General features: G+C 52.2%; 1 protein-coding gene and 1 pseudogene across 2 annotated transcripts; both read right to left on the bottom strand.

Moving 5' to 3' along the window:
* Positions 1-900: 900 nt before the first annotated feature.
* Positions 901-6601, bottom strand: LOC129206492 (olfactory receptor 51Q1-like; annotated as a pseudogene).
* Positions 6602-9238: 2637 nt separating this feature from the next.
* Positions 9239-12787, bottom strand: LOC129201941 (folate receptor gamma-like). 2 transcript variants are annotated; one of them, XM_054813937.1, is made up of 5 exons: positions 12638-12787; positions 11547-11719; positions 10702-10890; positions 10221-10356; positions 9239-9952 (listed from the first exon to the last, which is right to left on the bottom strand). In XM_054813937.1, exons 2-5 carry the CDS (start codon positions 11682-11684, stop codon positions 9591-9593), a joined length of 825 nt encoding a protein of 274 aa, XP_054669912.1. In that variant the 5' UTR covers positions 11685-11719; positions 12638-12787; the 3' UTR covers positions 9239-9590. The 2 variants fall into 2 exon arrangements, with proteins under 2 accessions (XP_054669912.1, XP_054669911.1); XM_054813936.1 differs by having other exon boundaries at positions 12643-12787.
* Between the last annotated feature and the right edge of the window lie 228 nt (positions 12788-13015).

The raw sequence follows: 13015 nt of genomic DNA, 5'->3' as shown, positions 1-13015 counted from the left end.
GCCTGTTTGGTGGCTGTGTCCAGGGTGCCCCAGTGCAGCGGACCGGGGTGGACCCACACCGACAGCAGGAATTGCTCAGACCTGTTTCTACGGATGGCAGCTCAGGGACCCCATTGCAGCGCGTCTCTCTGGAAGCTGCTCCCAACCCTCGGTCTCTCCGATACCTGTCTCCCAGACCTCTGGTCCCTCCAATCCAGACCTCAGACCCCAAACCCCAGACCCCTCGCTCTCCTTGCTCCCTGCTTTGGCCAGAAGGTCACTGGGGGATTGTACACACCCACAAACGCACACATTCCTTTATTAATTCCTTAATATTTCCTGATAATTCTTGCTGTCAGCCTTTCCGCTAAACATCCTGTGATAAACCCTATACAGTCCCATAATTCTCTTGCTCAATCCTCAAATTTTCCTGCAGGCACCCCACAAAAATCCCATACCCATCTAGGCAATAATCCAGGATTCTGCGTAATGTCCTGGAGAGAGTTTCTTCTGACGAATTGTTCTGGTTTCAAAACAGGGACGGTGGTTGAACCATTCACCTCTGATGGTCTTAGGAGCAGTAGCTGTAAAGGAATGAGTCTGGCTGGTTTTCCCCTCCTTCTCACTGCCCTCTGATCTCTGTCTGCCCTTTGTGTTCACTTGAGCAGACGTTGTCAGCTGTCCTTGCACACGGAGTCAGTCAGCAGAGCCCCTAATGAATCACAGGGTATCATTACCATGGGAAGCATTTTCACCCAGAGGATGTGCAGTGGGAAGGTGTGCATTTGAGATGTTGACTTGGCCCATGGCACACAGGAACATCACCCCAGGTCCTGTCCCACAGCTGTGACCTGTCCCTGCCTCATACAGGGAGACCCAGGCAAGAGGACCCTGAGGATGCCCCCGTAGATCTGGTTGGCTTTATGCTGTAGATGATGGCGTGGGAAGGAGTGGCAGGTAGATGTTGGCCATGAAGACATGAGCGAGAGGGGAAGCATGCTGGCCACACTGGTGAACCATGGACAAGCCACCCATGGGGATGTACAGGATCAGGACTGCCATGATACAGGACAGGCAGTTGTTCAAAGCCTTGAGATGCTCCCTCTGGGACATGATGCTCAGAATGGCCCCAGCAGTCAGAATATATGACGCGAAGGTGAGGATGCGGACTAACGTCAGAAAGAGACCAGCTAAACCAAACCCAATACCAGTTACTGAATGTGATGTCTGCACACACCAGCTTCACCAGGTCCTGATGCAGACAGCAGGCGTGGGAGGGCACACAGGACTGGCAGAAGGGCAATCCTTTTAATGCTACAAATACGGCACATCAGCACAGTGCAGCCAGCCCGATCCTGCCTGTCCTGGCACCGGTGAGGATGGAGGAGTATTTCCACAGGTAGCAGATGGCCACATAACGACCAAAGGCCATGGCCAGAAGCACCGAGGACTCCAAGAATGAGTTAAAGATTGAGCAAAACAAATATGAAGACTAATCTGCCTGGCATCAAACCAGAATACACTCATCACAGCTGGCACTGCAGACAGAGACAAACCCAAACTGGTGGTGGCCAGCGTGGAGAGGAATTCATTCAAATCATGGAGGCTTGGATCAGTCCTGGTAGCAAACAGGAGTGTGATGTTCCCCAGAAGTGACACAACACAAATGATGGTGAAGGGAAGAGAGCCAGATGCTGACAGTTTCCAGCCCTGGGATGCCTGAAAGGATAAATGTGACTCGTGTGGGGGTGGACCTCTTGAGACGCATGATGTGCTGGAGGTGGCCTGCAGTGAAAAAGGAATATCAAAGAAATCAAAGCAGCAAATCTAGGCAAACACATGTCAATGTGACAGATGTGAAACCAAAGCTAAAAGAACATAGATGTCAAATAGGGACATGGACCAGACACCACAAACTTCAGGTCCTGGGGACCCCAGCAGATGGGTGTTCAGTTTTCTTAAGGTAAGGTCATACACAGAAGATATCTATAAAGGAGCTCATTTTTGGGTTCTCCTCTGCATCACATGAGCTGCGGCATTGTAATGCAGTTTTCAGAAAAAGTATGCTGCTCATAAAAGTAGTTCTGCACTTACTAAATAAGGGAGATTTTGGCAATGTACCTGTGCCGTACCACTATTTTACAAAAACCTTAGTTCAGTGATTGGCACCAAAGAGCTCTTGCAGTTTTCTTGCTCTAAGCATTTGGGCAAAGGTCTCAGTAGTAGGTCTATAACTACGTGAGAAAAGTTCCCTTTTGCGTATGGTCCAGCGGCACGGAGCAGCCCTTGGAGTCCTGGGGAGCACCGGCAGCACCTGCAGAGCTTCCTACCAGCACAGCTCACCCTTCCTTTGTCCTCTCTGCTTTGGCCTGCAGAGCCAGGCAAGGCAACCGGCACCTCTGTGCCAACTGCCCAGGCTGCTGGATAAGGTCCTCTGGCAGAGGGCTCACAGGAAAGGGATTTTCCCTCTGTGCCTTGCAAGTAGGCTGCGAGAAGAAGGCTCCTTTGGTCAGAGCCCAGCCGCTCCAGCAATCGCTCTGACCAGGAACCCTACAGACAAATGTCCACATGTAAAGCTGGTGGGATTCCTGGTCTGCAAGCCGCCCTTGCAGTGGAAAGGGCATCGTCAGCCACTCAGCGCGCAAGTGCTTACCTGGGAGCCAATGCTCAGGACTGGAAACCTCTGCTGTGCTGGGGCTCCTCATGTACCGCTCTGTGGGGTCTTGCTGTGCACTGGGCTCCTCCAAGCCTTGTTCTGCCTCTACTCCCCAGCTCAAGCATCTGGCTTCTCTATGAGACATGCAGAAAGCTTTGTGTGCTCCAAAGCATGGATTTCCTCTACAAATGCAAGTTGGACTAGACGATCATTGTAGATCCTTCCAACTGAAACATTCTGTTCTATTCTATTCTAATTAGGAAGACAAAAAGAGATGTTATGAACTTGTAGCAGACCATCATAGCTGCAGCTACAGCAGTATCTTGTCAGCTCTACTGGTTACCTTCTTTGTTGTCTGGAGAGCAAAAGGAGTCAAACATCTCCCCCTGGCTGGTGTCCCCTCCTCTGCTTTTCATCCCTTGCCGTTGGCTCCTGAGACTAAGGAACCACATCCAACACAGAGCCCTCCTTCCAGGAGATCTTGGCTTGTATGTAACCACAGCTGGGACCTCCCAGGCTGCAGCAATCAGTCACATACATGCATCCAAAACTCCATAAAAACAAGAAGAAACAAATCTGCAGCCAGCTTGGAAGCACCCTGTGACACAGCAAGAGCAGATGGTGATGCTGCTGTGCTCTCAGGCTGAGGCGAGTCTGGGCTCCTCATGCCCTGGACCAAGGCACTGGAAAGCACAGGCAATTTACCTTACTCAGCATCAGAAGTCATGGTCCAGAAGAGCTGTTCGGAAAAGAGGAGTTTCCCGGCCTGAAGATGCAGCGGCAGCAGCAAAGGCTCGTGACTGGAGCATGAAGTTTGGCAGATCAAGCCTTGAATTGCAGAACTAATTTTTAGCTGTTTCAGGAGCACACTTCCAGGGTCCCTGTCTGAACAGAAAGTGACTTCTCGGTAAGCGGAGACATTTTGGTCAGGACTGGAAACCTGTCTCCAAGATCAGGTCCCCCTCCAAGAAAACGAGGAGGCACATTGCAACGCAGCCTCTGCTATAGTCACGCAGAGCCGGCAGATACCTGAACCCCCTGCAGATGTACAGCCGCCACCTCTCCGACAACGGGAACACCACCACCGATGTCAGGAATTAGTACAAGCACCCGAAGCGGGGAGAAGCTCCTCCAGGAGTTTGCTCACACAGCCTGTCTGTGGCGAGGAAAGTGCCAAAAGACAGAGCAGCGGGATCCAGCATGAAGGTGTGGTAGGAAGAGCTCCTTCTTCCAGCCTCATGCTTTCACCTTGGGGTCCAGACCTTCCGGAAGATTTGCCAGGTGAGCAGGGTTCAGAAAGGGAGGAGGGAGTCACCGCCAGCCCCCATCACCGCTCTGCCAGCACATGGCTGCTTACAACCTCCCTGTGAAAGCCCCGTGGGCAGCCCAGCGCTCCTGCGCCAGCCCTGGGGAATGGTCCAGGCAGGTCGTGAACAGCAGCCAAGCCTGCAGCAGCCTGCCCGGTCCCTCCTGAGACTCTGCTGCCAACCGCCCGCAGACTGCTGCGTCCACAGAGAGGGGACGTGGACCAGGCAACAGCTCAGGGGGCTGCATGGGACGCAGGGAGGGCTCCTGCACGCGCTTACGAGATGGCAGAGCCAGGTCTCCAAGTGATGGTCTGGCTTGGCACGAGCCTGGCTAGGAGCTTGCTTCACCTTCGTCAGTGGCTTCGTGCTGAGCAGAGGGACTCGCTGCTACCACCCTGCGGTTCAGCCAGCGTGCTCCTGCCACCTCCCCGTGCACCTGCGATCTGTGCAACTCACCCTTGGATGGCCCCGGTTTTATTGAAATGGGTGTCAGTGCTGGAAAAAATCAGAGACGACGTTAAAAATGTGTTAAATATCTCACTCCAAGGGACTGTGGTTTGAGTGGGGTGTTGGGCCACGGGCCCCAGATCTCCCTTCCCAACCTACATGAGGAGGGAGGGTTCGTGCCGGAGGGGCTGGCAGGGAGCTGCTGGTGAGGGATTCCTGACCCCAGTGAGCCCCAACCCACACGGTAACATTGCCCAGGATGTTTTCAGAGGGTTTTGGAACTGTCAGCCCAGCATGTCCCCAGTATCCAGGGTGATCCAAATTCATGCGTGGCGGCAAAGGACACATCACCCGGATCTTCCCCTAATTCATCTTGGTCCTTGAGGATACAGAAAGAAAATGGATGTTAGTCATTGCATGGAGGGGCACCTTGCAAGGTGTGTCCCCCACCTGAAGGGCACCCACCGAGCACACAGCCTGGGACAGAGCCAGGGGAAAGCTGGTGGCTGTGAACCTAAAGAAACAGCCAGACTCTTCCACGTACCATTTCAGCTGAAAGATGCTGTCAGCCACAGCGAACCCTGATGAGATCGGTGCAGGGACGGCAGAACCCCTCGGCCCCTGCGTGCCCCGAGAGCTGTCGGACAAATGCAAGTGCATTGGTCGGGGGAGAGGAGTAAATGCCAGCTCCAGCTAAAGGATGACTCAGAACGTGAAGTGAGGTGATGTGCCCCCAGAACAGTGCTTCAAAGGTGAAATCAATTAGCTGGTGATCTGCAGCACAGGTTACGGGAGCTCTTTGGTGAAGCAGAGCCTCAGCCCTCCTGCAACACAGCTCCTAACAGGCAGTCCTGGCCGATACTCACAGCTGCTCTGGCAGAGACATTTGGGTAGCTCACCCCAGTGGGACAGCAAACAGCAGAAGAGGGTGGGCAAAGACAGCGGGGGAATGTTGGGCCAGTCTGATGCTTCAAGATATCATGAGCAATGTAAGGTCAGCGCTTCCCCATCGCAGGCTCAGCAGCCAGTGTTTGCTGTGTAGAGGAAAGGAGCATATCCAGACCTGCAGATGGAGGTGGTGACTGTTCCAGTAATTAAGGAGCTAAACCTTTGCAAGCTGGGTGGTTTGCTATTTGTAAAATTCTCTTCGGTTCTCTCCATTTCTGGACTTCAAGAGATTTTCTTTGAAAACAGTTTCATTGAAATAGCGAGTGAACAGTGATATTTAGCATGCTGGGATTAATGCATGAGTGATTGTAGAGTCAAAGTCTATCACAAGAAACAATCAAATACAGAATAGCACCAGTGAAACATTTGACATTTCAGCTCAACTCAGGGCTGAGCAGATGAACTTAGACTGCGATAGGAGATGGACGGATGATCTAATCAGCCTCTTCTCTTCACGGATGCCTTTTTCTAGAAGAGATTCATGAAGCAAAACCTTTCTATAGCACACAACGAACGATCCCAGCTCAAGTAATAACGCTGAGTTGCTGACTCTGCCCAGCAGACACAACAAATCGCTATAGCCCAATGGATACCACATGATAACTGGAGAAGTCCCCATCCAAAATACCCCCAATGCAAGGAAATGCTAAAGCGATGACACAGACGAGCTGCCTCTAGCCTGCAGTCACCCCATGCCCTCAACTCCGCTCTCAGTCAGATGTTGCCGTCTGCCTCGGGCAGGGCTGCCTCCGAGAGGCGGATCTGTGGATCTGTTTAGTTTTTATGCTGTAGATGATGGGGTTCAGCACAGGGCGGGGAACGGGGAACCAGCAGGGAGACATTGTCCGTGATGATGTGAATGAGGGGGAAGCATGCCTGCCACACCAGTGAACCATGGACAAGACAACTGGGATCTGCCAGGGTACGGGACAGGCAGTTATTTAAAGCTTTGAGATGCTCCCTCTGGGATGTGATGCTCAGAATGGCCCTACCAATATACGGTATGAAGATGAGGTCAAGGGACAGAAAGAGAACAGCTACAGCAAAGCCATACCAGTTATTAAATGCAATGTCTAGACACACCAGCTTGATCAGGCCCTGGTGCAGATGGCAATGGTATCCTTATCTGTAGAAGTGGAGGAATGCTCGATGAGACACCTGTACCAGCCCAGGACACCAGCCTGATCCTGTCCATCCTGGCATTGGTGAGCATGGAGGAGTATCTCAGTGGGTTGTAGATGTCCACATAGTGATCAAAGGTCATGGCTGGAAGCACAGAGGACGCTACGAAGGAGGGATGAATTTAAAAAGATTGACCCAACCAAGCATCAAGACTAACCTGCCTGGCATAGAACACTCATTACTGTTGGGTTTTAGAGACAAACCCAAACTGACGATGACAGCACAGAGAATTGATACAGGGACTCACAGAGGCTTAAGTCAGTCCTAGTGACAAACAGGGTTGTGCAGTTCCCCACAAATGACAGAAGATAAGCAGAAGAAAACGAAATAGAGAGCAAGCTGCAACCATCTCCCATCCCAGCAATGCCAATCAGAATTAACACCGAGGGTTTGCAAGCCACTGCTGTTCCATAACGTCATCCTGTAACATGGATGCTCTGCAGTACATCACTGCAGGGTGTTTCAAATGAACTCTGCCTCACAGAAACAGGCAGAATCATCTTACCCTTGCCAAGCATGGGAACAGTTGTGGCAGGTTGACCTTGGCTGGACACCGGGTGCCCACCAAGCTGCTCTATCAGTCCCCTCCTCAGCAGGACAGAGGGGAGAAAAAAGAAGGTGGAAAAACTCATGGGTCCAGATAAAGGCAGTTTAATAAAGCAAAAGCAAAGGCCACGTGCAGAAGCAAAGGAAAAAACAAGAGATTGATTCTCTACTTCCCATCAGCAGGTGATGTCTGGCTGCTTCCCGGGAAGCAGGGCTTCAGTACGTGTAGTGATTGCTCTGCAAGACAAACATTGTAAATAACGAATGCCCCCCCGCTTCATCCTCCTTTCTCTCAGCTTTTATTGCTGAGTAGACAAAAAAAAAAAAATAATCTGAGCAGCAGGTATGGAATATCCCTTGGGTCAGTTGGGGTCAGCTGTCCTGGCTGTGTCCCCTCCCGAGATCTTGCCCACCCCCAGCCCGCTGCTGAGGGGGGATGCTGGAGAGGCAGCCTGGATGCTGCGCCAGCGCTGCCCAGCAGTAGCCCAAACACCGGTGTGTTACCAACACCTTGCTGGATACACAGCACAGCACCATGGGGCTGCCGTGGGGAAAATTAACTCCATCTCAGCCAGACACAATACAACAGGAGGGTGAAATGTCCAGGGAACAAGCATCTACAAGTTTTGCATAAAGAAGAGATGCTGACTGAAGTATCACTTGCAGCTAATCCCAAAGCAACTTTCAAAGGATATCACTGAGACTTGGAAACGGTGAGGTCAGATCTCCCTCCAGGGACAGGCCTATCCCATTGCTGTGGGGCAGGAGGCTCCACACCAGCCCTGGAGGGATCCCAGTATGCTTCTTGGAGACAAGTACCTGAGCATCATTCAGATACAGTGGCAGAGCTGATCAGAACCTGCCTAGACAACAAGCCTGTGGACAGTGAGAGCTGCCAGAATGGGATTTTCCTTAAACTCAAGTAGCCTTGTCTGTAGAGTTATTCTATTTTCGTTCTTTATGGAGATCACTGTTGCAGGAATCTGCTCCAGGTGCTTCCTCTTCCCCCTCCCCAGCTGGGTCAGGCAGGACAGACCCATACCCCACACTTGGGCTAGAAGCCACTTTAAGCTGGGGTCAGTCCTAGGATAGCTTCAGCTTTTGCAGACAACACTTTGAAGTTAGAAAGGGAAACAAAAAGGTACTTCTGTGTTTCATGTAAAGGCAAAGAATAAGTAACCAGCTACAATAGAGGCTGTATCATTAGGAGCATTTTAAAAATCCAATAAACCAAAAAACCCCATCTGTGAATAGCTGCTTTGATCTACAGACTCCTTAAAGTATTTGAAATACTATAAAGCTCTTCAGACCGGACAGCTGTGGGCTTTGCCTGACCTGAGCAGCCCTGCACGTTTCCCCATTGCTCTCCCCTTTGCCATTCCTTTTCATAAGTTGCCGAAGTTTTGCTAGAGGCTTGTTTTCACTTCCAAGAAAGAGGAAAAAAAAAAAAGCACAACAGTGAGCCTTTGCACAGCTACTTATGACATCTGCAAGTCCCATGCGGGAGGCTGTGAACCATTGCCCCCAGGGGAAGAGAAAGTTTTGAAGAACGACAGGTATACAGCCAAACCCAGGTCACAGGCAGGAGGAGGAAAGCTGTACCAGTCAGCCTGGACTGCACGGCTGTAGCAAAGGAGAGGTAGCTCTCCACGTACAGTCTCTGGTCAGCTGCAGGACAAGGACGGTTGTGCTAAGATGCTCCTCAGAGGCACTTGCTGGGCTGGAAAACCAGGTGCCACTTGCACCAGGCTGCAGCAGCAATTCGCATTTAGCTCCATCGATCCATGCCCAGAAGGTCAGGCTGCTCCTGCCCCCAGCCTGGGGAGGCCAGGCTCAGAGGGAAGCAGAAGCAGCACAGAAGGTGGCTGTGACTAAGGAGGAGACGTTACAGGTGCTTCTCATGGCTGGCGGTGGTCTGCTGCAGGAGTCCCAGTGCGGACGTGCAGGCAGCTCTGCACCTCGTCCAGCAGCACGGGCAGAGCACAGCGGCCAAGGAGCTGTCAGCACCCAGGACATCTACATCTACCCAGGAGGCTGCATCTTTCCCACCCCCCAGGCAGACTCCTACTTTTACAGGACCCAGACCCACCACCACCCAGTCCGGACCAGCAGCCTTCTTCCGCCCCCGAGCACTTCTGCCTCCTCAACAGAGCTTAACGTCAGTACAGCAAGGCTGGTTCAGAGGAGTATTTTATTACCGTCCCCACGCTGAGGGGGTCGGGGCAGACACCAGAGCTCGGCAGAGGACCCTGAACACGCACTGCCAACCCCGCACACAGCCACGGGGAGGGAACAGATGTGAAGGAGCTCCTACATCAGAGCAAAGATACGTGGTAGTGCCCTTCCTAGGACGGCAAGGAGACAACTGCCTTTGTCAGCAGCTGAAAGCGGAGGCAGGTATAAAGGTCCAACAACCAAACTCATGCAGAGTGCTTACTGGGGTGCATGACCAGCTAGGACAGACCTAAGTTACCTATGCCAGCTCCTCTCTGGAGCAGTCCAAGGCATGTCCCTTTGGGGAGCAGTCACAGGGACCCCCATCCATGGGACCCACAGCCTCCGGCTCCCTCAGGGAGCACCACAAGGGCCAGAGGCAGCAGGACCAGGACAGGCCATGGCAGAATGCATGCAGCTTTGTCGGTCTCAGGAGTCACGTTCTCCATCCAAGCAGGGGAAGATCTCTTTTTCCAAGCGTAGTACTTCGCCACAACCACATTGGGGTTTCCCTGGGCAGGGTCAAACCACATCTGGATGCAGCGTCCGCTGCCCCGGTGCTCTGTGGTGTATTTGTAGGAGTTGGACCAGATTTTCTCACACAGGTCTTTTGGTCGGGGGAAGACATGGCTGAAGGGTCTGCACATGGAGCCCCAAGGACAGCGGTTCGTTCCTGAAGACAGACAGCACCACAAAAGAAAACAAGATGAGCTAAGACACGAGTGAAGTGTGCTTTCACCCGGGAGGAGAAGGCCACCTTCCCGTAGCCCATCGCTGCATCTGAGCTGATGCATGGTGGCTTGGCCACTTTTTGGTTGGCAACCCCAGACAGACAGGAGCAGTTAGGGGTCTTGGCTCCCGCCACCGGGCAGGCAGCAGTGACACCGCCAGGACCTTGCCTGCAGGGGCGAGGAGAGGCTTGCTCCACACAGCCCACCAACCTGTTGCCCAGTTCCAGCCCTTGTGCCAGTTCTCTTTGCACGTGACATAGTCCTTGCAATCCTCCCACCACTCCTCGCAGTCCTCTTTGCAGAGTGGCACGTGAAGAATCCTCTCCCGACGCCAGCTGCTGTCAGCCTGCAAGGGAACAGGACCATGCACACTGGTGGTGGCCCTCGAAAGTTAAGGGGCAGGGTCTGCCACAACCCAGATTCCCCCTGGCCCCTTCCATTGGGCTCCAGAGCTGATCTCAGAAGAATTTCAGCCCCAGCAGAGACATGCCTTGACAACAAGCAGTTCTTCCACCAGCCTGTCTGCTAGCCTCTGCTTAGGTAGTCAAAGTTCTTTGACTCTTTCCATGCAGGTGGAAAGCTTGCAGTGTCCCTGGAAAGCACACTCCCGTACATATAGCAGGGGTATACCGTATGGGGGACCAGCATGTAATGTATCATGTGGTCTTAATCACAGCAGATCTGATCCTACCTGGTCAATCCAGGGCCCCAAGTTGGGTGAGCACTCATACAAGCATGTGTCCTGGATGAAGTGGCGCTTGCACTTGGGGGGCATCAGCCCACAATGGTTCCAGTTGAAGTTGTACAGGTTGGATTGGTCCTTGTGGGCTTCTGAACTGGTGTTGGCCGTGCAGCAGGCGTTGTCCTTCCAGGGAGCACACTACAACAGAGCAAGAGACAGGCTGGTCAGGGAGGGCAGGCAGCAGCTCAAGGGAGTTGGAGGATGCTGCAGGTGCCAGCTCCCTGCGCAGCCTACAGCAAAAACCTTCAGCAGCAAGAGGATTTTCTGTCCTCCAGCAAACCTTTGGGCACTTTGGACTGAAGGGTTCAGGGCTGCAGCAAGGTGGAACAGGAAGAGCAGGAGGAAAATCCTCACCAGGAATTAGTTCCAGCCTGAGGATAGAAATAAGCTCTTTCTCCTGCACCCCGGCTTGCTCTTAGCCCCATCTCCACCAAGGACCTGGGGGCAGAGCTCTTCAATTAGCAAGAAGTCTCTCACACAGACAAGGAGCAGATAAGAGGCTTTCCTTGCCATCCTTTACCTTGTTCTGATCTGGGGTACCTAAGCTTTGGGAGGGGGAGGCCTCCTGGTCCAAGAGGGGTGGCACTGAGCAGACAAAAATCCTCACACTGCTGCATCTGCCCTAACCGTGTGCTGGAAGAAAAGGGCAAAACAAGCAGGCTGCGTACCCAGCACGGGCTTTCTTCCTCAGGCAAGTGGTTGCCAAGCCCAAAGCACAAGCCAGCCTGTATCATCTGGGGAGGGAGGTACAGGGGACCCCAACAATCCCCCCTAACACATCAGCAAAGCCATACCTGGTCATGCAGCATCCCCTCCGGGCCAGGCTTGGTTTTGTGGTGTTTGGCATCCATGCAGATGTTCAGCAACGGGTCCTTCGCAGGCATCACCGCGCAGGCGGCCGACAGCACGAGCAGCACCTGCCCCACTCCCATCCCTGCAGCCTGGTCGGTTCTGGGAGGTGATGGAGCTGCACAGAAAGGGGACAGCATGGGAAGGGTTTTGCCACAAGCAACAGTAAACGAGGTGTGTGGGGTCCTGAGGACACACCAGCAGACCATCAGCAACTCACACACAAGTGCAGCCCCCAAGCAAAGCTGCAAGGTCAGCTATGTGTTATTTCCAGACAAATGGCCCTTTTAGCGCTTGGGCTGTTCAACAGTTAACCTCAAACATCCCTTATCAGAAAGGGGATGCTGTGTGAGACCCACTCAAATTTGGGTCCTTTCGCATTAAGTCACCCCATTGTTTCAGTGCGGAGCTTTCAGATACCAAAACTTCTGCAACCAGATGTTTCTAGCTAAGGGATCTCTTAGGTAGCAGTTCGGAGCGGGTAGGTAAGTGCATTAACACACTGACATCTTGCATGGACCTCAAGCTGCAGGAGGCCCACCTTGTTTTCAGGAGTATGTTACAAGAGGAAGGCATTTTCTTTGCTTTACCTGCATCCAGGCTTTTGGACACCACATCTGAGGTCTCCAAAGAAGACTTGACTTGAGCAGTTAAAGACACTTCACATACCTATGCCTTAAGCCCCCTCTGCCCCCCTAGAGGCTGATGGGGCTTTTACAGTAGCTTATTAAAAAACAAACCAAACAAAAAAACACCACAACCCAAACAAAGAAACCTCAAGATCCCCCCCCAAACCAACCAAACACACCACAGTACTCCTCACATGCCTTGTCAATACAGCACGAGAGTCTAAACCAGTCACCTTTTAAGAAGCATTTAGCAAAACACAGGAGCAAGACAAGCCATTTACAGCATTAAAATAGCATGAACCAACACAGAAGACAGCAAATACAGAACTAAGGAAGCAGACGCATTAACCTGAGAACGAGGAAGCAGCTAACTTGTATAACCCATAAAATCCAAACCAGAAACCAACCTTACCAGTCCAGGTAGCCTCTAAACCTTCTGTAACACCTTAGAAACACTCAACACAGCAGCTTCCCGGGGTCGGCTTTAATAGGAAAGCCCTCTGACACAGGCGCCGGCACTTGTAAGTACCTTCCTAATATGTTCAACGAGGTTTAACTTCTGCCAGCATTCGTTACCTTAGAGGCAGTTGTTTTGGCGACAAGGAGCTTGTCCAGCCTCTTTCACACGCAACACCCTCTTCCTGGGAAACGATCTACCGGGATTTTTTGCAAGGGAGGTCACTTATCGGCCTTGGTCATTCATAACAATCTCTTTTTCCTCTACTCACCTTACACCAAACAGTTTTGATTTGCACCATTGCGTGAGACAAAAAAAGCCAAGGAGG

This window comes from Grus americana, chromosome 1, assembly GCF_028858705.1.
Source record: "Grus americana isolate bGruAme1 chromosome 1, bGruAme1.mat, whole genome shotgun sequence".
NCBI classification, from domain to species: Eukaryota; Metazoa; Chordata; class Aves; order Gruiformes; family Gruidae; genus Grus; species Grus americana.
Note: the sequence above shows the minus strand (reverse complement) of the source record. Positions and strands in the feature narration are given on the sequence as shown.